The sequence below is a fragment of the Durotheca rogersii genome, assembly GCF_024521655.1.
Source record: "Durotheca rogersii strain YMJ 92031201 chromosome Unknown GGS23scaffold_15, whole genome shotgun sequence".
NCBI lineage: Eukaryota > Fungi > Ascomycota > Sordariomycetes > Xylariales > Xylariaceae > Durotheca > Durotheca rogersii.
The window spans coordinates 145,120-163,258 of record NW_026251246.1 but is presented as its reverse complement, the minus strand read 5'-3'; the positions used below and the strand labels follow the sequence as shown (position 1 = coordinate 163,258).

Here is an 18,139-nt window from a genome sequence, read left to right as displayed (position 1 = left end):
GAGCGAGATTCTTGCCTGTTAGATGACTTAACTGTGACTGACGGGCGGGGCAGCCATCCTAGTTTTCATCATTCCCAGTTCGGAACTCTTGGCCCACGAGCCATCAGGTAGCTGTCGGTAGCACATCAGCTTGCCCTCATCCCCGACGCTGCCTAGAATCTGGCCATCGTCATCGAAGCCAACCCTCCAGACGGGCGACCGGTGGGCGCTGAGCTTGGAGAGAACCTTCACAGTATGCCGAATTTGCCCCGGTTGGTCGGTCAAGAGCCGTTCTCCGTGCGTCCCAGACTTGTCAATCTCGGCCCTTATGCCGGAGGGTGCCTGCGACTGTCTGCGAGATGGGGGATTTCGAGGAGCGGTGCTCTCGTCACCCCTCGTACTCCCTAGGATATCCGCCGGAGACCAGGTTTTGCCGTCATCTTTGGAGAAGGGCGTGTCGATTCGAAACACCCTCACAAACCCGTCCTGGCACGCAGTGGCGATCATCTCATAGCCTCTATAGTTCCCAGGGGCCCAGGCGACATCGCGAACGAGGTGAGCATGCTCCGTGATCTCGAGGGCCAAGTAAAATTCCCTACTCCTAGTCGCGGTACCGAAGGAACTAGTAACGATATCGCGCGTCCGGAAGATTTTCACCGCCGTCAACCCCGATACCACCAGGCTTAACGCATCCGACGGCAAGCCAGCTCGCAAGGCGGTGTAGCAGGGCTCGGGATTAGGGTCGAAGCGAACCTTGAAGCACGTTTCCTCGCCACGATTCGGCTTGGCGAAGGCCTGAAAGTCGTCGAACTTGGCGTAATCGGTCAACGCCTCGGGCACTTCGCCTTCGTATACCGTAAGGTGGCCGTCGGAGGCGAGGAGGGCAACGTAAGTGCACCTCGTCACCTCGTCATGCTTAACCGAGAAGGACCTGAAGGGGTAGCGGCTAGACCGGACCTCGGAGACGGGTTTTCCGTTCCCATCTCTCATGCTGAAGCGCCTCCCCGGGGGAGCAGAAGGGTCCTCAGCCCAGAGCTGGAAGCGGCCCTCGATCCCGAGCGAAGCCAAGAGGTTCGGATAGATCGTCGGCGGCAGCCATTGCAGCTAGGCAGTGCTTCGTCAGTAGCCAGTCCGTTTGCAATCGACAACCAAGAATACACACCTCTAGTATTTCGCCAGCATGGGCTTTCCAATTGTCGCAGAGGCGCCAGATGCCGTCCTGATGCCGATTGAAGACGCGAATCTTGCCGTCGACACTGCCGGTGGCACATCTGTCACCGTACGCGTTGAAGGCGACGGCCTGAACGAGATCCTTGTGGCCGTGCTGGACAATATCGAAAGCAGCATTGTTCTCAGCCGCATCCCCGTCATTTGTCGCTAAGGATGCCATGTTTCCCTACGACTACAAGGTAATCATGGCAGCGTGCTTGGGATGACGAGTTGATTTTTGCGTGGTTTCGGTGGGCTTGTGGACTCTCGAGACTTGCAGGTAGGTACCTACCCGGATAAGACGGTGGGCACGGAGCTATGGCTGTTACGTAAACAGGGTTAAACAGAACCACGGCTCTAGACTGATCGGTTATGCCCATAACGAATCTAACGGGCTTCATAAAACAGCGATTCAACTAAGCCGTATTGGACTCTCTTATCTTATCGGGTAGACGCCGCATAGTAGTAGCTTGGGATGGCATCTTTTCCCTTCTACCAGAATCCGAACCATGCGATATTTCCAGTGTTTCCAGAGCAGTGAGTAGATGCATCCCATGATCCTGCATGGTTGACGATTCACCAAAGGGAATACCCAAAAGTTGTCCCCGGAATCGCTAATCGCCCAATCACCAAGTCAATGTTTATCACGTACAAGATTGGCCGCTTGTACAATTCGTGTCGTATTCTCCAGGCCTCGCATGGACTGAAACCGTCTCCCTCCGGTACTCCCTCTCCGTATCTCTAGAATACGTACGGAGAAACTGCTCCAGAAAAATGTCACGGCAGGGTAGTTAGGACGCGAAAATTTGAACGATCCGTGAGCATAAGGTGAGGCAGAGGAATGGAATGGTAAAAATGTTCCAAACATTCACAATTCACGGATGGTACCAAGCAAGACGAAGCATATGAATACGTGCGGACTTCCATTCGTATATCGTACTACTCACTGACAGCACTCAGGGGGGTCCCATAGAATATCTATACGGGACAGTGAAAATATATACACATCGAACTGAAACCATGCTTCCACCATTCCCTTCTCATCTCCTTCTATACCAGAAAAGCCGCGGGGGCTTGACCCTCGCACAGGAAAATGCGGGGGATTAATTCAAGTTCTTGAGCTGGCGAGCGTGGCGGCGGGCACGGCGCTTGCTGTTGTTGCAGACAACGCGCGTGGGCGTGGGCACGGCGGAAGTGACGGGCGTGCTCACAACGGGCTCGGGCACGGCGGCGCTCGACGAGGCGGCGGGCGTGCTCACGACAGGCTCGGGGGCGGGAGTCGACGAGACGACGGCCGTCGAGGTGGGCGTGGCTACGGAGGTGGGCGCCGCGGTGGTGCTGGTCGGGGCAGGCGCTGCCGACGACGACGAGCCGCTGTTCCCGCTGCCGCCTGACGACGAGCCATCGAACACGGGCAGCGGCGGGCCAGGGATGATGTAGTCGTCCGGCGACGGGAGGTTCTCGTCGTTGTAGATGTTGTGCAGGATGCCAGGGTCCGTCGCCGTGTATAGCTGCGTACCTACGACGCCCTCCGGCACCTGCGTGCCCGAGCCCGTGATCTGGAGGTTGATGCACTGCGGGTACAACTGGGCCTTGCCCTGCGAACCGCCCTCGTGCAGGGCGATGAGCTCGTGGCGCAGCACGTAGTTGCCCGCCTTGATCGAGGCCGGGATCGTCACCGACCAGGTGAGCCCGTTCTCGATGATGAGGTCGTCGGCCCATCGGCCGGTCTGGCCGCTGCCGCGCCCGAGCTCGAGCTGGCCGAGCTCGGAGATCTTGAACCACTTCAGCGTCGTCTTGTCTACGGTGGCGCAGTCACCGCCACAGTCGGCGAGGTAGTCGATGACCGGGCCCTTGTGCGAGTCGGGCCACTGGTTCCAGGTGATGGTGACGTCGCTACCCGCGGCCACGGGGGCCGTCAGCGGTGCGTTGGTGGCGTCCAGGTGGCAGATGATATCCGGGTCCTGGAGGGCTGAGGAGAGGACGAAGCCGTTGTCGGTGGCGCCGTTGCCCCAGGTAATGCTGTCAGGCTGGGGGCCGAACGGCGCAGAGGTAGGATCGAATCCCGTGTACGACTTGCCGTCGGCCTTAACGACGGTAACGTGACCATGAGCCGAGACGGAAACCGCGCCGGCGAGGGCGGCAATGACGGCGGATCTGAGAGTCGAAGACATCTTGAATAAAAACGGTGGGTTGCTCAATTCCTGAATGTGCTAGATGTGTAAACACGGGGAGTTGTGAGGTGTTCGTTGGCAAAGACCGACTGGCGGTAATGAATGTGGGATCTGACTTCAAGTCAAGAACGAATGGCAAAAGTTGCTGAAAGGAATGACTGCCCGAAAAGCACGGCGCACAAGTAGTAAGTAGGAAACACGATGGAAGACCTGAGTTGAGTCTGGAAAGCTCAAAAGGATAGGATGGTAGGAGGAGGGAAGACGGCATCCTTATACCAACCGGTGCTGCGCGAGGGCGCGGGGGGACTTACCGCCAATGCCTTCCAAGAGCCTCATTTCCGGTTCTCGCGGCCCCCTCTTCCCCCTAGGCGAAGAAGATCACGTCGATCCACCATGGCGTTGGGTCGGCGCCATCTACTTCGAGGCGATCACATCGAGCAAGGGTCGACTTCAGACGCAACGACATAGGCGGCACGCATTTCCGTCGTAGGATGTGGTGACGGCGACAAAATCGTAAAATGAATCGACCGAATTGGGGACGAGACGAATGGGAATCGTCAAGATGGGCTCTTTAGGTTGTTTCGCATTGGCGCGAGGCCGGGGTGTTGACCCCTGAGCCACGAAGCTTGCATAAATGAAAAGGTCCCTGCAGCCCCTGCATGAGCTTACAGAGCGACGACGCAGGCGAGGAGAAGCTGTTTCTTCGAAGGTTCGAGTGGAGTTTGTTCTCTGATCCTACTACGATGTGTGCTAGGTGGTATGGATGTATGTGGTTAGCATCGTCGATGGTTCTGTTCTGCGCTGGGAGGGCGAGCCATCTCGGCGGGATATCAAAGCGAATTATCGAGTAATCCCTGGAGTTGATCATGATCGTGCTGCACTCGCGATCTCCCGCCTGCAACGTACACAGAGGCAGTATGGCCACGCGCAGATCCACCCCGAGCATGCTGGCAAGTGATCGGGCGACTATGAAGGCTTATACCAACGTATCTAAGTACACACGGGTAGAGTTTCCTACGTGTATGGAGATCTCGAATCCTACCTCGATTTCTATACGCTATGTATATCCGGTTCGCAGCTTTTGCTGGCGACAGAATGCTTACCGTGGCACCTGATACGGCAACAGAGATTCGAAGCGCGTTGCGGTCAGGGGGGTTGGGTCAGCCCGCGGATTTCTGTTCTATGGATAGAGCGGTAGGCGATCCAAGCCACCCCGGACTCGAGACGCTGGCCTCATATCAAAAAGGGGAGGAGGATATTATCTCGGCAAAGGGAATGCATGTATGAGCATCCTTGGCAAGGTAGGACTAGCCGACTTGGCAGCGGGTGGCAGAACAGATGGCCCCCAGCGACGACTCTCACGACTTATTACGGTCCAGGAGCTATTACTCGAACGGGCGACGAAGTCGACTAGTATTACATATTAGTCCGTAATATGCCAGGAGCCTCTCGCGATCGGTATCCGCCTTGCATAGAGGACTTGTGTCCGTCGAACGATGTGCTACTCCGTACCCAGCATAGCATGCCTATCCCAGAAAGTCGGGATCAAACGGTCGAGGTCATCCACCGTCTAGGCTATTCCCGGGGCACGCTACTCTTTGCCTCTTGAATCTCGCGATGTCATTCACTGCTAGTAAGCCAGAAGAAAATATCCTATACATACATATATGCATGCATGCGTATACACATACGTATATACACTTGGGCTTCGTCTCTCTATACTTTGAGTCTAGAAAAGTCCCGTCACCGTAAGTGACCTAGTCACAGTCACAATGAATTCCTGAAAGTCTTCTCTTTGATAGTTACCGGTAATCTGCTCCCTGGTAACATGCTATTGCTACGCTAACGCTGTTACTAGGACGTTTTCTTCTCGATCGTCCGGCTAGTTGGCGCAAGTTCTCCTCGCCAGGTATTATACGACAACATCTATACATACGTACCGACATACATATACCTAAACACCACAAGCCGCCAGCGTCCCGAGGATGAGGAACTCGTCTAGACGCCCTGCGTTAGTGCGGATGGCGATGTCGATGGCAATGGCGTACAGGGACACCAAACCAGACTTACAGATGGCGAGGCCAAGCGTTCCTCCGACGAAACCCAGCGACGGCCGGAAATAGACTAACGACCGGGCTGACCACCCACTGGAAGATCTGGACGGCAATCGCCAAGAGGTCCTAAATCCCTCGGCGATTGATTGGAAGCAGCGTGCGACGATGGGCGTGACGCTCGCGATCGCGTCGTTTCGTAGACCAGTTCGGCGCACATACATATAACGCAAATTGCGCAGGGTCCGATTCCCGATAGATACTATAGGTCTACCGCTCGCATCGACTTCTCCTGAACTCGTAAATAGGAGGTGCAGGTAATTTAACCCGCTGATAGGGCGAGGGAAGCAGCACCAAACGGGTACGGAACCAAACAATAGCTTGGTCTGTTCGCGCCGTTAGAAAAGTGTCTCGTAGGTAATGGCAGACGTCAGCAACAGGGACACGACACAGCACTCACTTGCTACGGAAATAGAGAATCAGAACATCGACGGAGTGTCGGCTGATGAAATGGTTCCCTTGGCGAGCTCGCTGTGGTTACGAGCGGCTTGGAAGATGGGAAATTCGTCACGAACGCCTCTGTCCCGTTTCAAGTACCTGACCGCTTCGCGCCATGACGTCGGCATGCCCGATTCGGGAAAGGCGGCGGGATTCTCGGGCCGCCATTGGCCTAAAGTACCTCGAAGTACACCCCGCATAGAGATTAGATATGTATCTAAGCGAGGTTACGTCTTTATCAATACCTATAGAAGGCACGCCCGAAACTTCATCAAAACATCGTGATTCTCCTATAATCATTATGCAGTCATACCTTTATGCGGCCACCTGCTGTCTGAGTCTTCCGAGATCACAACACGGCAAGCGGAGACGGCATGGTTAATGATGGCAAGAGACGTCGATGAACTGATAGATTGATGCTAGGTATACTTGCTAGTCTATAGGTAGTGTAAACATAGGTGAAGACGAGGGAATAGTAGGCACCTAGGTACCTACCTAAACATACGATCAAAACATCAGAACGGTATGCATGAAACAGCCCTCCCAACCGACATCAAGGTCCGGCCTGTCGACACACCCGTGCGTATAATAATAATAATAATCATACTAGGTAATAGCGCAGGTGAAGCCGGGATGCGAGGAGGAGAGCTACGAAGAGCGCCGGAAGCCACCGAGGAAGCGCCAACGCCCCCGGAACAGACACGCGGCTAGCTGCTAGAGCCGGCACGCTGAAAGAGAAAGAGAGGGACAGGGAGAGGGGGAGAGCCACTCACCACATATTGTCCCGCGCGATGAGGTTTTGGAGGAGGCCGGAGCTGGGGAAGGTCTCGAACTGGGAGCGGGCGTCGCGCATGGCGCGCATGGCGTCGGGGTCGCGGGTGCGCTCGGCCTCGGCGCGGGCGCGGCGGAAGCGGCGGCCGAGGTGGCGCCACTCGACGGCGTCGACGCGGGCGAGGCTGGCGGCGCGGCAGGGGGGGCAGTCGGCGCCGACGACGCCGCCGTCGGGGACGGTGGGGGGCAGGGTGTGGATGGTGTCGTGGGCGAGGGGCACGGGCGCGACGACGTGGCCGCAGCGGGAGTGGGTCATGTCGCGGCGGCAGAAGGGGCACGTCGGCGACGACTCCAGGTGGCGCGCCAGGCACCCGCGGCACGCGACGTGCCCGCACGGCAGGATCGCCGGCACCGCGCCGTTCTTCGCGTCCGCCCGCCGCGCCACCCGCAGCCGCGTCGTCAGGCAGATCCCGCACGTCAGCTTCGCCGGCCGGTCCAGCAGGAACGTCACCTTGGGCGTCGGGAAGTACGTCTCGTCCTCCGCCACCACCCGCGGCGGCGGCTCCTCCCCGCCCGCCTCCTCCTCCCGCCCCAGCTTCGCGAACTCCCGCACCAGGTACTTCACGTCCGAGCTCTTCGTCATCCGCGCCGCCTTCCAGTCGATCGCCGCCTCCCTGCCGACCACGTCCTCCTCCTCCTCGTCCTCCGACTCCGACTCCGAGCTGTACGGGTCCACGTGGTCCTGATGGACCTGCCGCGGCGCCGTTCTCGTGGCGTTCTCGGGCGCCGCCCGGCGCGAGTGCCGCCCCGAGCGGGACGATCGCGACGAGCTGATGTGCTCCCGGAACCGCGATAATTCCCTCGTCCGACGCTCCCGAGTCCGGGGGGTGCTAGGGCGGTGGCTCATCTTCGTGGGGATCTTACCGAGAATTCTGCCGTTCTTGCTAACTACTCGGGTATCGGTGGTGGACGAAAAGGTCATGGTGGTTCAGAAGTGTGATCTGGTCGATCAATAGCCAGGCGCCTCGGTTGGCGTATTTATTAAGACGCGAATAATATGCTCCAGAGCTATTGAGCGTATTTAAAAACCTGCTGTTCTGGAACGAAGCCCATTGAGGATTCAGCATGTCCTATATAGGATCAGGCCGGCTTGTCTGGAACAGTTACTTTATCCCCAGTCGCACCCGCAGCCTCCTTTGTCCTAGTCAGACGCGAGTGCGGCCGAGTGGTCCAGTTCTTTGACACTATGTAGACGATACACAAAGAACTGGGGTTATTGTGCCTTGCGAGACACAGCAGAACTATCTGCTGGAGAGAAATGAGAGCCATAATCCTAGAAACAGGGTATCGGGAGGGCGCCGAAGGGTTTATATGTGCCTGACTACGTAGCTTGCGAGAATCCATAGCGAGCTAGTTGGGGGGGATTATATCAATACTGGATATCTATAGACTAGGAGCCTATTTACCAAGTCTTTTTAGACATATTTCTCGCCGCGGAACCTAATATTGAAATGATCGATCATCAAAACTGGGCGACTAGGTATCACTTTGGAGGCGGCACGATAATCCTTTGTCCTGTTATTCGCTTTCATGCATCGCTCGCAGCGCAATAAGGGCTTCTAGCTCTAAGCCTTCCCCCCCAAAACCAAAGGGCGGATACGACCGCTGTCCCAAATACCGCAGAGCTGCCTGCTAGAGCCGTGGCCCCGAGCCCGAAGCCCAAAGCGTCAAACATGTAGGGCGCGAATAGAGGGAAGAACGCGGCGGTGATGCTTCGTAGGACGAGGTTCGTCGAGATGGCGGATGCTGCGTATTGCGTGTAGGTGTCGATTGTGTAGACAGAAACGCAGGCGGAGCACATGTAGACCCCCATCGCGAACATCAAGCTCCCAATGTTCGGCATGATCCAGTGCAGCCTGGCCTCGCCCGACCACCCCCACCAGAGCAGCCCGGCCGGGACGAGCGCGGTCCCGAGAATCATGGTGGGGATGCGAAACTCGGGGCGTCCGACCCCGTTGTTGCGTGCCTTGAGTCGGCGATAGATGTGGTCGTTGAGGTGGCCGGCAAAGCCGGCGCCGAGGATCAGCCCGGCCGCGAAGGAAATGTAATTCAAGCTGCCGATCTCAACGCTTTGGCCGTATTGCCCCGTCCACATGAGCGGGTACATGAAGAGAAACAGGAACATGGTGCCGTACAGGAGAGCCATGTACCCGGCTAAGAGCTGCACGATGATCTGCGTGCCGAGCATGCGGAACGGGCGTTGGAGATGTGTATGCATGAGCGACAGGAAACCCGTTACCTTCTGCGCGTACGGCTCCTTCTCCTTCTCCGAGCCGGGTTCGGGCGCCCTCTTCCGGTGAAGCAGTGCCCGGATCCTCGGCTCGTAGGTCTCACGTAGGAAGACGACAGCCACGATAATGACGATAGCCGAGGCGATTGACGTGACGAAGAAGATCCAGCGCCAGGTTGTCCCCTGTGATATGAAGGCGCCGCAGATGGGCCCCAGGGCGGGGCCGAGGAGCGGGGCGGCCATGAACAGCGCGAAGGTGCGGCCCCTCTCCTCGGCAGCCCAGAGATCGCTCATGAAGCCGCCGGCGAGGGCGTCAGCGACGCAGGCGCCGAATCCGGAGAGCAGCCGGAAGGCCAGCATCTGGCCCAGCGTAGTGGCCGCGCCGCAGCCCGTATTCCACACGACGAAGACGGCGCTTCCTGTCACCAGCACGGGCTTGTGGCCGTAGACCTCGGAGAGCGGCGCGAGGAGCAGCGGCGCCAGCCCGACCCCGATAAGGATCAAGGAGTTAACCAACAACCACTCGTAGGGCTGCGAGACGTGTAGGGCGCTCGTGATCTGGTCCCGCGCTGGCGCCAGCATCGTCTCCGAGAGCGGCTGTAAGAAGGCGAATGCGGACAGGATAAATGTCGCCGTCAATTTCTTTCGGCGGGGCCACGACTTGGCTAGGTAGGCGTCGTCGTCGTCCGGCCTCGTCTGCGTATCCTGTCTCGGTCAGCGCGGGAAGGCTTGCCATGGTATGTAGCCCTCTGGTCCCGGCCCTCAAAAGACCCATCGCCACGTACCGGATGAACTTGAAACGCTTCGGCCTCGGCGCCATCCTTCGTAGGGAAGTCGGGGATAGAACTCTGGGTGCCCGCGTGAGGTGAGGCGTGGATTTCCACTCGCGTTGCCTCCATGTCGCGATCTGAAGCTGTCCCGTTAGTGGGAGAGGGGAAGCTAGACGGTTTGGCTTCGACGAGGCACACCCGGAGAAGCGCAGATCTGAAGGAATAAGCTGGTGAAGAGCGGCTGTTTCCCTAGCTCCAAGAGAAACAACGGCTTATCAAGGCGGACAAAAGCGACTTGCCCTCCCTTGCGTGCCGTAATCTAGGTATCTGGCAATGTTTTCAGTGAGGTTTGGCAACCATGCTAGGAGTAAAAAACAAACCACACTGTGATATCCAATCTCGTAATTTGACCTTTGCCTCTCTTGAGAGCAAGGGGATATCTGGGTACCTGGAGGTAGGTATAACCACAGTGTCTTAGGTACCTACACACGAGTACGGCATCTTCTAAGGCCTAACGCCGCGTTTGCTACCACTTAGCGCGGTGCCCTCGCTGGATCTACTTCGATCGCCTCGGATAACAGTACTAGGGCTGATCACCTTGGCTGGAAGGGGGAGCCTGGCAGTGTAGCCTCGACGTCGCGCGCTGTTATACATGGCTGTAGGGCATGAGAGGGGATCGGCTCTGTATCGTATCCGGTCCATAGGTGTGAGAAGGATGTGGATACGCGGTTGTGAACCTCTACCTCTGATCCTGGCATTTGCGACTAGGTTTGCGAACGTTGGTGAGCTACGCCGGGGATGCAACGCCTGCAGCTTGCCTAACCCTAGAGAGAGGTTGCTGTCAAAGGGACTGGCTGGCAGAGCACCCTTGCCTTAGTCACAGGAACTCGGCGCACGTTGGAACACATGGGAGCACATGGGGGGAGATTGGAAGAACATGTTGGTGTGTTGTCAGTTGGTGATGAAGGGAGTTGGTTTATGGCTGTCCAAAGGACTCCTCCCTCCGCTACTCTCAACCCGTGGATTGGCGGCGGGATAAATGCCACCTAACCACACCGCCTCATGTCTGCACAACATACAGGTGGCTACGTTCCGTCGAGTGTGATTCACAATAGTTAAGCGTTAGTAACCATCAGACCATCGCGATGCCCATCCCGACTGGACCACCTCCCCTGAGAACGTACCAACCAATACAACGCATCTTTTGGGACGCGTTAGCAGGGCCTTGTGGGAATCCGGGTCGAGGTCGCGATAATATCAGTTCCTACAACTTAGGAAACACCCCCCTTAATTAACTTGTACCAAAAGAAAGGTAGGGATTGATAATATAAACAGCACGCAGTTAGTTGGTGGATGCCATACGGGAAAGTGCACAGTTATTTAGGATGGTGAGAATACAATTTCGAGTAGGCTTCGTGGGAAGCTGTGTAATAACCCTAACTCTCCCAATATGTGCCTACTCGATGGCGGTGAAGGTTGAAAACGATCGCCGTCTACAGTTATTATCCCTTCGGGCCAGACCCGGGACACATTTTGCGTCACCCTTCGCTCTGCTCCCACGGCTTCACCGTCTTTCCCTCTTCGTACTTGCCGCCGGCCGGCCGCCACATCAGCCAGAAGGTGAACGGCTGGACTTTCTCGGCGACGTCGGTCCAGGCCTGATCGGGGGCGTCGGTGGCGGGCACGTTGATGTTCTCCTCGATGTAGACGAACCCGTTCGCCTCGTACAGGGGGCGACCGTACGGGGTCGAGTCGAGGAAGACCTCGAGGCCGGCTGCGTCGGCTTCGCGCAGGCCCCAGTCCAACAGCTGCTGCCCGACGCCGCGGCGCCGGTAGTCCGGGTGCGCGAAGATGATGAAGAGATCTGGGCGGAGTGAGCGAGCGCGCGCGTTGAAGGGGCCACGCCAGCAGACAGGCAGGTAGGCGGGCAGGCGGGCAGGCACTTACAGACGTGGGCGCGCTGGGCGGCCCGGGCCCGCGGCCGGCTGTGGTTCGCCAGCGCCTGCTCGACGAAAGCCCGCGCGCCGCCCGCGGGGAACCAGGTGACGTCGGAGGGGTGGGGGGCGGCGAACGGGTTCTCGTGGTGGACGTTCCAGAGCGCGGCGCCGGCGAGCCGGCCCGTCGCCGTGTCGACGACCTTGTTCCAGCGGCTCGAAGGGTCGCCGGCGTGCCAGGCCCGTAGCCGCGTGGCTGCCTCCTCGATAGCCGCCTCGCGCGCCGCGGCCCCCTGTCCGTGGATCGGGAAGAAGACGTGGAAGAATTTCTGCGGCGGGTCCTCATACGACTCGAACAGGCACCGGGCCAGCGCCGGAAAGTCGACGTTCGGGTCGATCTCCTGGTGCTCGAGCGGCATGGCTGGTGGCGGGGAATGGATTGAAGCGAAAGATTCGCAGTGGATGGGGGCGTACAGGAGGGCGGGGGGAGATGGGTATGAAATTGCGGTGTCTGGGGGATAACAAAGGGGCGTTACAACTCATCAATATATGTCTGCGGACTCTCTTTTGCCGTAGGTTGTTGGTCCATATGTTGGTGTATAGCTTAGCACGTAGGTAGAGAGACTAGGGGCGATGGCGTCCGGGAGAGACTGGCATTGGTCGGGGAACACTTGCGCGCTCCCCCCCTTGCTGTGCTGTGTAGGCAATATTAATGATATATCATTATTGCCTTCAACAGACCCTCGTTTAATATTGGGTACTGAAGCGATGTACCTACTAGTCGGCATGCTTTTGTTTAGGATTCATCTTTGAATTCGAACGAAATGTGCCCGCCGAACCCGATCGGTACCTATACTTTTACTGCCGCCTCCCTTTGTATAGGACTGTTTGCCTTCGGTATCTTATGCCGCCTCCCTAGACGTGATACGACCGTATCAGCGCCGTTGCTTATGCGCGTCCTAGGCATTACCTACCCTCCTTTATACGGAACATCCGGTAATTTAGAGTCGTGATGCTCCTATTCGCTGCAATACCGCCGATGGCAGTATCTCTAGGGGCTACCTGACCGGGTGGCTGGCCATCACAGGCTGGCAAGCCTTAGTTGCCTCTGGCGGATTCCTCATCGGCACCATGATTCAGGGGCTAATTCTACTCGCCCACCCCGAGTACGCCGGCGTCATGCAGAATTGGCATGGGACCCTCCTATTATGGGCAACGATCCTCTTAAGCTATAGTATCAACACGGCTATCGGGTCTCTCCTTGCCAGATTTGAAGGCTTCGTTCTCATCCTGCATATTCTCGGCTTCTTCGCTGTGATACTGCCCCTGGTAATCCTCGGTGAACACGGAACTGCTACGGACGTGTTCGGCACTTTCCTCAACCTGGGCGACTGGCAAACGCAGGGGCTATCATTATGTATTGGCATGATGGGAAACGTCTTTTCGTTTCTAGGGGCGGATGGGGCAATCCACGTAAGTACGACGACCCTAGCTACTATTATATCAGTAATCCGGTGCTATTATGGCCGTGAGGGGGGACGGTTTACTCACCACCTCACAGATGTCAGAAGAAATCCGCAATGCCGCTATTACGGTCCCTCGTTCCTTGCTAGCTAGTCTCGCCATCAACGGGACGTTGGGCCTTGCAATGTTAATTGCGACCTTGTACTCTCTCGGCGACATCGACACAGCATTAGCTGAGAATCCCCAGTACCCTTACATGGCTATCTTTGAGCACGCCGTGGGCTCCAAGGCGGGGGCGGCAGTGATGGCTTCCATTATAGTAGTTATGACGATAAGCGCCACCACGGGATCCCTCGCCTCGACATCTCGGATCTGTTGGGCATTCGCTCGCGACCATGGGCTTCCCGGCTGGAGGGTGCTGAAGAAAGTCAGCCCGCGGACTAGCATTCCCCTCTACGCCGTCCTTACGGCTTCTTGTATCGCCGTCCTCCTGTCCCTCGTTAACATTGGGGATGCCGTAGCCTTCAACGGCGTGATATCCATCTCCGTTGCTGGCCTGTTCGGGTCCTACTTCATTGCGGCTGCATTACTCCTTTATCGCAGACTCACCGGAGGGATCCGCTCCCCGAAGGACGACAACACCATATTAACCAGCACAATTGTCACCGGCTTAACATGGGGGCCCTGGCGTCTCCGCGGAGCCTTCGGGGTTGCGAACAACCCTTTTACGTGAATCTACCTGTTCTTCGTCTTCTCCTTCAGCTTCTGACCGTCCTACCGAGAGGTCACACCTCAAACCTTCAACTAGGCTGTGCTTGTCTTCGGGGCAGTAGTGTCGTGTATTATTTGGCCTGGGCGAGGAAGAGTTATTCGGGACCGATCGTCGAGATCGCCCACTGATGGAATTGGCGAGCCGGACTGGGCGTCAGCAATGGGTCTACGGGCAGCAGTTGTTGGTGGTTCTGGAGATACAGACGCGATGAAAGACGCTTGGAGGAAGGACAGAGAGGGATCTTTTTAAACAATTGCTACATGGGGGTTAAGGCCATCTACGAGTACTCCTGTTCGCAGCAGATTCAGTCGCACATTTCTATCTCGGGGATGAGAAGGATAGAGCAAGAAATCCTGCTACATATCTACCGCATCTATATAGGCATACAATATTGCGCCTTCTCTCATATCACCGTTAGCGGGTGCTCTCGTGTGACCACCATCACTTGGCACGAACGCCTGGTTGATGGCGGCGTAGCGTCCGAGATCAGATTCCTCTGGCGAGCTCAGCGATACTAACGTGTCAAGCTGCGTCTCTGGAGCCTCGGCTCCGTCTCTGGTACTAAAATAGAGCGTGTCCCTGAGGGGTTCGAAGAAGAAGCGGCCGGCTTGAGGATCGATATCGAGTAGTAACCAGTATCGTTTTAACCCTTTAAGCCGGTACTCTTCGTACGTACATAAGTTAATCGAAATTGACGACGCGGACGCGTAAATAGGAGTAAATTTGCCCCTATATTGTGGCTCGAAGATTGTGGCGCTGCGGGCCCGGTGCTTCTGCTTTAATCTGAGGCAAGAAAAGAGACGGATATGTCCATCTGCGAGGTGAGCTTTACCGAAACGGAGAGTTCAATATAATATTCGAGTGCAAGATTATACGTTGTCCTTATGGAGCACGGTACTCGACTGTCACGCTCTCTGAGCGTCCCCAGCGAGATTCTCGGGCACTTTTAAACGCGCGGGTGCGTATCTAATTAGCCAGTTAGCAACCCCTATCCCACCGTTGAAGCGATTGTGACCTATCTATTATCTCCATAGGGGCAGGTTGTGGTGTCGAGTGCTTTGTATAGTACCGCGGAGTCGTGTATATTACCCCTGAGTAGGGGGTTTTTGGCATTTGTAGTTTTCGCCTAAGATATTGGGTATTATATCTTTTCCCTTTTCCGATGATGGACATATATATGGCTCGCGACCTCGTATGTAGTTTTAGTGGAATATTAGGGCAGATGCTGCGACAGCCTTACTTCTGATCACACGGATTTGCTTTACTCCGAACATGTAATTCCATATATAAAAGCCGCCGAATTTGGTAGGCAGTGCAGAAACTTCCACAAGAACCAGCTCCCATCGGCGTCTACTTCATCTTCAACCATTCTCGGTAGTGAGTTAAGCCAATAGTCAATGTTCCTCCCGTCCAACCCTCCTAACAGTGCTCTGCATCCTTCGCAATAGCCGCCAATATTTTCGCACACTTATCGTCGTGCCTTCGATCCCTTTAATGTTTCCGCTCTGTTACACTGTGACCCTTGGAGAAATAGATTACCTATGAGTATTTCTTAAGGGATGCCTCCAACCCACTCACCCATAGGTTACAAAGAAAGGCCGACCGCCGATGAGCATATTAGAGAGTTCTATTCGCCTTCGGCTGCCGAAAAAGTCATCAGTCAAAGTAGTTGTTTCCCGGTACCCAGTATGATGACAGATCATGAAAGATTCCGATTCTGCCCTATGCATGATGTATTGTCGTGACAACTTCGTTGGAATATCAACGAGATTTATTCCTGGAGTAGCGTCTATTGAATTCTGCTCTTTCTTGCAAGCCGAGCGTACATGGTTGCGTAGATGAAGACCTGCCTCCCTTTCTGGGTCGGCTTGAGGTGGTCGAGAACGCTCTTCCGGGTGTGGCTCAAGAGGAACAGTGCGAAGATAGAGCTCTTCGTTGTCGTCCCCGAGCGAGCACCAGGCCAAGGCTAGTTTCCGAAAGTTGCTGTCAACCTCACGGCCGTGAGATTTAAGGAGCTTGAGGATATCCACCATGGCTTCCCTCTCGCCTCCTTTCCTAGACGTGAATCTTTTATTGTATTGTTTTTGGTGATATAACTCCCGAGCTGACTGTCTCTCTCGGTCCAATGTGTCTTTGGTTGAGCGGTCAGCCTCACCGTGGCTTGTACGTTGGAAGCCGCAGATAAAAGGTCCTAAAACAATTGAGGAGAAAATCATTGCCGATACGGCGTCTAAACCGACAGTGTTCGAGAGGGATGGATTAGCTCCCATCTCGATCAGCGCTGCGACATTGCGAGGACGGCGGGACATGCAGGCATAATGGAGAGGCGTGTCTCCGTGAAGGTCGCAAAGGTCGATGGATGTATCAAAAAGGCAGGATTGCGCTTGTTGAAAAATGCAAAGTGGTTCCGGGAAAGGAATCATGGCCATAATATGTAGAATTGACGTAGTTCGCGCCGAGTCAATGTACAGTTGCGATGCTCCTGTAACGGATGTATTATCTTTACCATGAGTTAAGAACAGACGTAAAAGCTCTTCAACGAACGGAAGTGGGTAGAACTCGTCCTGGTTGCACTGTAAAAGGACCTCACCAAGAATCGTGACGTCTTCCGTTAAGCGTCGAAGCCGAGATGATGAAACCTTTAAGCATCCTGATCTGCCCTCTGCTAGAAGGTCCAATTGATCGTGCACGAAGATGCAAGGGTCGGCTCCAAGACCAAGGAGCACCGGTATCAGGCGTATTTTCTGATTCCGCACCGCAAGATGTAGTGCTGTCAGACCGTAGCAGCGCTCTCTCGCATCGATAGGGACTGAATATGGACGCAGCACCTCCACCATTTCTATCTCTTCCTGGTGTCGATCACCGCCGACAAGCGTTATCAGATGCAAGCAGGTAAGTCTTCTCCTGAGTGTGAGTGCATCGGGGCGAGCACCTTGGGAGAGTAGGAGTTGGGCAATCCGTTTACGGCTGTACAGAACTGCCGTGTGTAGACAGGTCAGGCCGTGCCAACGAGTTTCAACATCCCAGTGCCGATTGAGTATTAAATGCTGGAACAAATACTCGTGATCGTGACGGATGACTGACCCTAAGACGGCCGCTTCAAAACCGGGTTGGAGATCCAGCAGAAGATCAAGGGCCGCCACAACCGCAGCTGGGTCGCCGAATCCCAGGCGCAACCGCCGTTCCGGAGTGTCATCTTCTGACACGAGTAGGCCGAGGGGTGTTTGCGAGAACTCTAGAGGCAGCTTGTAGCCATCTTCACAGAGTACGTGAAAAAACATATAGAGAATTTCCGGGTTGGTACAGGGGGTTTCGAGGTGCAGAGAGAACTTCCTCTTAGTTCCCGCCGTAGGCTGTCCCGAAATCGGAAAAGGCGTCGTCGCAAACCGGGCGCCAAGTTGGAGAAGCTTCCTAACCAGCGCAGACTTTCCGTGCATTACAGCCCAGCGAAGTGGCGTCACCGACCGCGAGTTTGCCAAGGACCAGAGATCCGAGGTGTCAAGGGCCGTCTCGTTGCACATGTTGTTCACCTCTCCGCCCCTGGCTGCTAGGAGCGCTGCCAACTCGACGGCCGCTGTACCGTCTTCAATATACACTAGATAATGCATGGGACTCGGTGAACGATATGTGTGACTTGGCCGCGCTTCGGTTATGTCGTCCCATAAGACGAGTGGTCGGCAATCGGCTCCCCGATCAATCAGCATCCGGGCGATTTGGTGGTGCCCCCGCCGCAGAGCACATAACAACGGAGTTCGAAGCTTGCGCGATGAATTTCTCTGGTTTATATCCAGGCCGGCGTCGAGGAGGACGGCGACAGCTTCCTTAAACCCGAACAAGCTGGCCATGTGAAGAAGGGAACCAAAATTGTAGGCCTCATCATAGTCTCTCTTAGGTGTACCCATGAAAATTGACCTGATAGAGTGGGCACTCGTTGTTGCCTTTGTGGCTGGTCTCTCCCATATTGGACTCCTCTCTGGCTTTCTAATCGAGATGAGTTTCTTCCATAAGCTCCTCTTTGGCTTCCTGATCGAAAGGGACTCGGGATTTGATAGATCAAAATGCGGCAATACATGCCGGATATATTCGAGGCTCTCGGGCCCTCCAGCATTGAACGTAAATTTGCTGTCTTCTTCAATCTTGTGAAATTCCTTGGAATCGGGGTAAAACTTTCGAAGGTCTTGAATGGCAATGAGAGACCCCGCTCTAGCGCCACCTAAGAGCCACCGG

General features: G+C 55.8%; 7 protein-coding genes across 7 annotated transcripts; 1 reads left to right on the top strand and 6 right to left on the bottom strand.

Annotated features, from left to right (window-relative positions):
* Positions 1–27: 27 nt before the first annotated feature.
* GGS23DRAFT_605871 (WD domain-containing protein) lies at positions 28–1,369 on the bottom strand (the record flags this gene model as incomplete). The annotated part of the gene is made up of 2 exons (XM_051519826.1): positions 28–1,083; positions 1,142–1,369. 2 exons carry the CDS (start codon positions 1,367–1,369, stop codon positions 28–30), a joined length of 1,284 nt encoding a protein of 427 aa, XP_051370626.1.
* An 804-nt stretch (positions 1,370–2,173) lies between these two features.
* On the bottom strand, positions 2,174–3,783 carry GGS23DRAFT_118873 (lytic polysaccharide monooxygenase). Its single transcript, XM_051511055.1, has 2 exons — positions 3,674–3,783; positions 2,174–3,401 (listed from the first exon to the last, which is right to left on the bottom strand). The coding sequence occupies exon 2, from the start codon at positions 3,360–3,362 to the stop codon at positions 2,292–2,294; it is 1,071 nt and encodes a 356-aa protein (XP_051370625.1). The 5' UTR covers positions 3,363–3,401; positions 3,674–3,783; the 3' UTR covers positions 2,174–2,291.
* A 2,417-nt stretch (positions 3,784–6,200) lies between these two features.
* On the bottom strand, positions 6,201–7,743 carry GGS23DRAFT_611061 (uncharacterized protein). Its single transcript, XM_051520374.1, has 2 exons — positions 6,685–7,743; positions 6,201–6,639 (listed from the first exon to the last, which is right to left on the bottom strand). The coding sequence occupies exons 1-2, from the start codon at positions 7,662–7,664 to the stop codon at positions 6,513–6,515; spliced, it is 1,107 nt and encodes a 368-aa protein (XP_051370624.1). The 5' UTR covers positions 7,665–7,743; the 3' UTR covers positions 6,201–6,512.
* On the bottom strand, positions 7,744–9,871 carry GGS23DRAFT_611057 (MFS general substrate transporter; the record flags this gene model as incomplete). The annotated part of the gene is made up of 2 exons (XM_051520373.1): positions 7,744–9,677; positions 9,758–9,871. The coding sequence occupies 2 exons, from the start codon at positions 9,869–9,871 to the stop codon at positions 8,271–8,273; spliced, it is 1,521 nt and encodes a 506-aa protein (XP_051370623.1). The 3' UTR covers positions 7,744–8,270.
* Positions 9,872–11,095: 1,224 nt separating this feature from the next.
* GGS23DRAFT_611052 (uncharacterized protein) lies at positions 11,096–12,219 on the bottom strand. Its single transcript, XM_051520372.1, has 2 exons — positions 11,690–12,219; positions 11,096–11,606 (listed from the first exon to the last, which is right to left on the bottom strand). The coding sequence occupies exons 1-2, from the start codon at positions 12,093–12,095 to the stop codon at positions 11,281–11,283; spliced, it is 732 nt and encodes a 243-aa protein (XP_051370622.1). The 5' UTR covers positions 12,096–12,219; the 3' UTR covers positions 11,096–11,280.
* A 588-nt stretch (positions 12,220–12,807) lies between these two features.
* Positions 12,808–13,950, top strand: GGS23DRAFT_611048 (amino acid/polyamine transporter I; the record flags this gene model as incomplete). The annotated part of the gene is made up of 2 exons (XM_051520371.1): positions 12,808–13,149; positions 13,238–13,950. 2 exons carry the CDS (start codon positions 12,808–12,810, stop codon positions 13,871–13,873), a joined length of 978 nt encoding a protein of 325 aa, XP_051370621.1. The 3' UTR covers positions 13,874–13,950.
* A 1,179-nt stretch (positions 13,951–15,129) lies between these two features.
* Positions 15,130–17,207, bottom strand: GGS23DRAFT_573750 (uncharacterized protein). The gene has a single exon (XM_051516700.1). The coding sequence runs from the start codon at positions 16,747–16,749 to the stop codon at positions 15,487–15,489; it is 1,263 nt and encodes a 420-aa protein (XP_051370620.1). The 5' UTR covers positions 16,750–17,207; the 3' UTR covers positions 15,130–15,486.
* Positions 17,208–18,139: the final 932 nt, after the last annotated feature.

Bases quoted from the DNA above. Each gene is read 5' to 3' on its own strand.
- GGS23DRAFT_611052 (XM_051520372.1), bottom strand. From the start codon at position 12,095: ATGCCGCTCGAGCACCAGGAGATCGACCCGAACGTCGACTTTCCGGCG. The intron at 11,607-11,689 runs GTAAGTGCCTGC...CACTCCGCCCAG, and splicing joins CGCCCAGCGCGCCCACGTCT to ATCTCTTCATCATCTTCGCG.
- GGS23DRAFT_118873 (XM_051511055.1), bottom strand. From the start codon at position 3,362: ATGTCTTCGACTCTCAGATCCGCCGTCATTGCCGCCCTCGCCGGCGCG.
- GGS23DRAFT_611061 (XM_051520374.1), bottom strand. From the start codon at position 7,664: ATGACCTTTTCGTCCACCACCGATACCCGAGTAGTTAGCAAGAACGGC. The intron at 6,640-6,684 runs GTGAGTGGCTCT...TTTCTCTTTCAG, and splicing joins ATCGCGCGGGACAATATGTG to CGTGCCGGCTCTAGCAGCTA.
- GGS23DRAFT_573750 (XM_051516700.1), bottom strand. From the start codon at position 16,749: ATGGTGGAGGTGCTGCGTCCATATTCAGTCCCTATCGATGCGAGAGAG.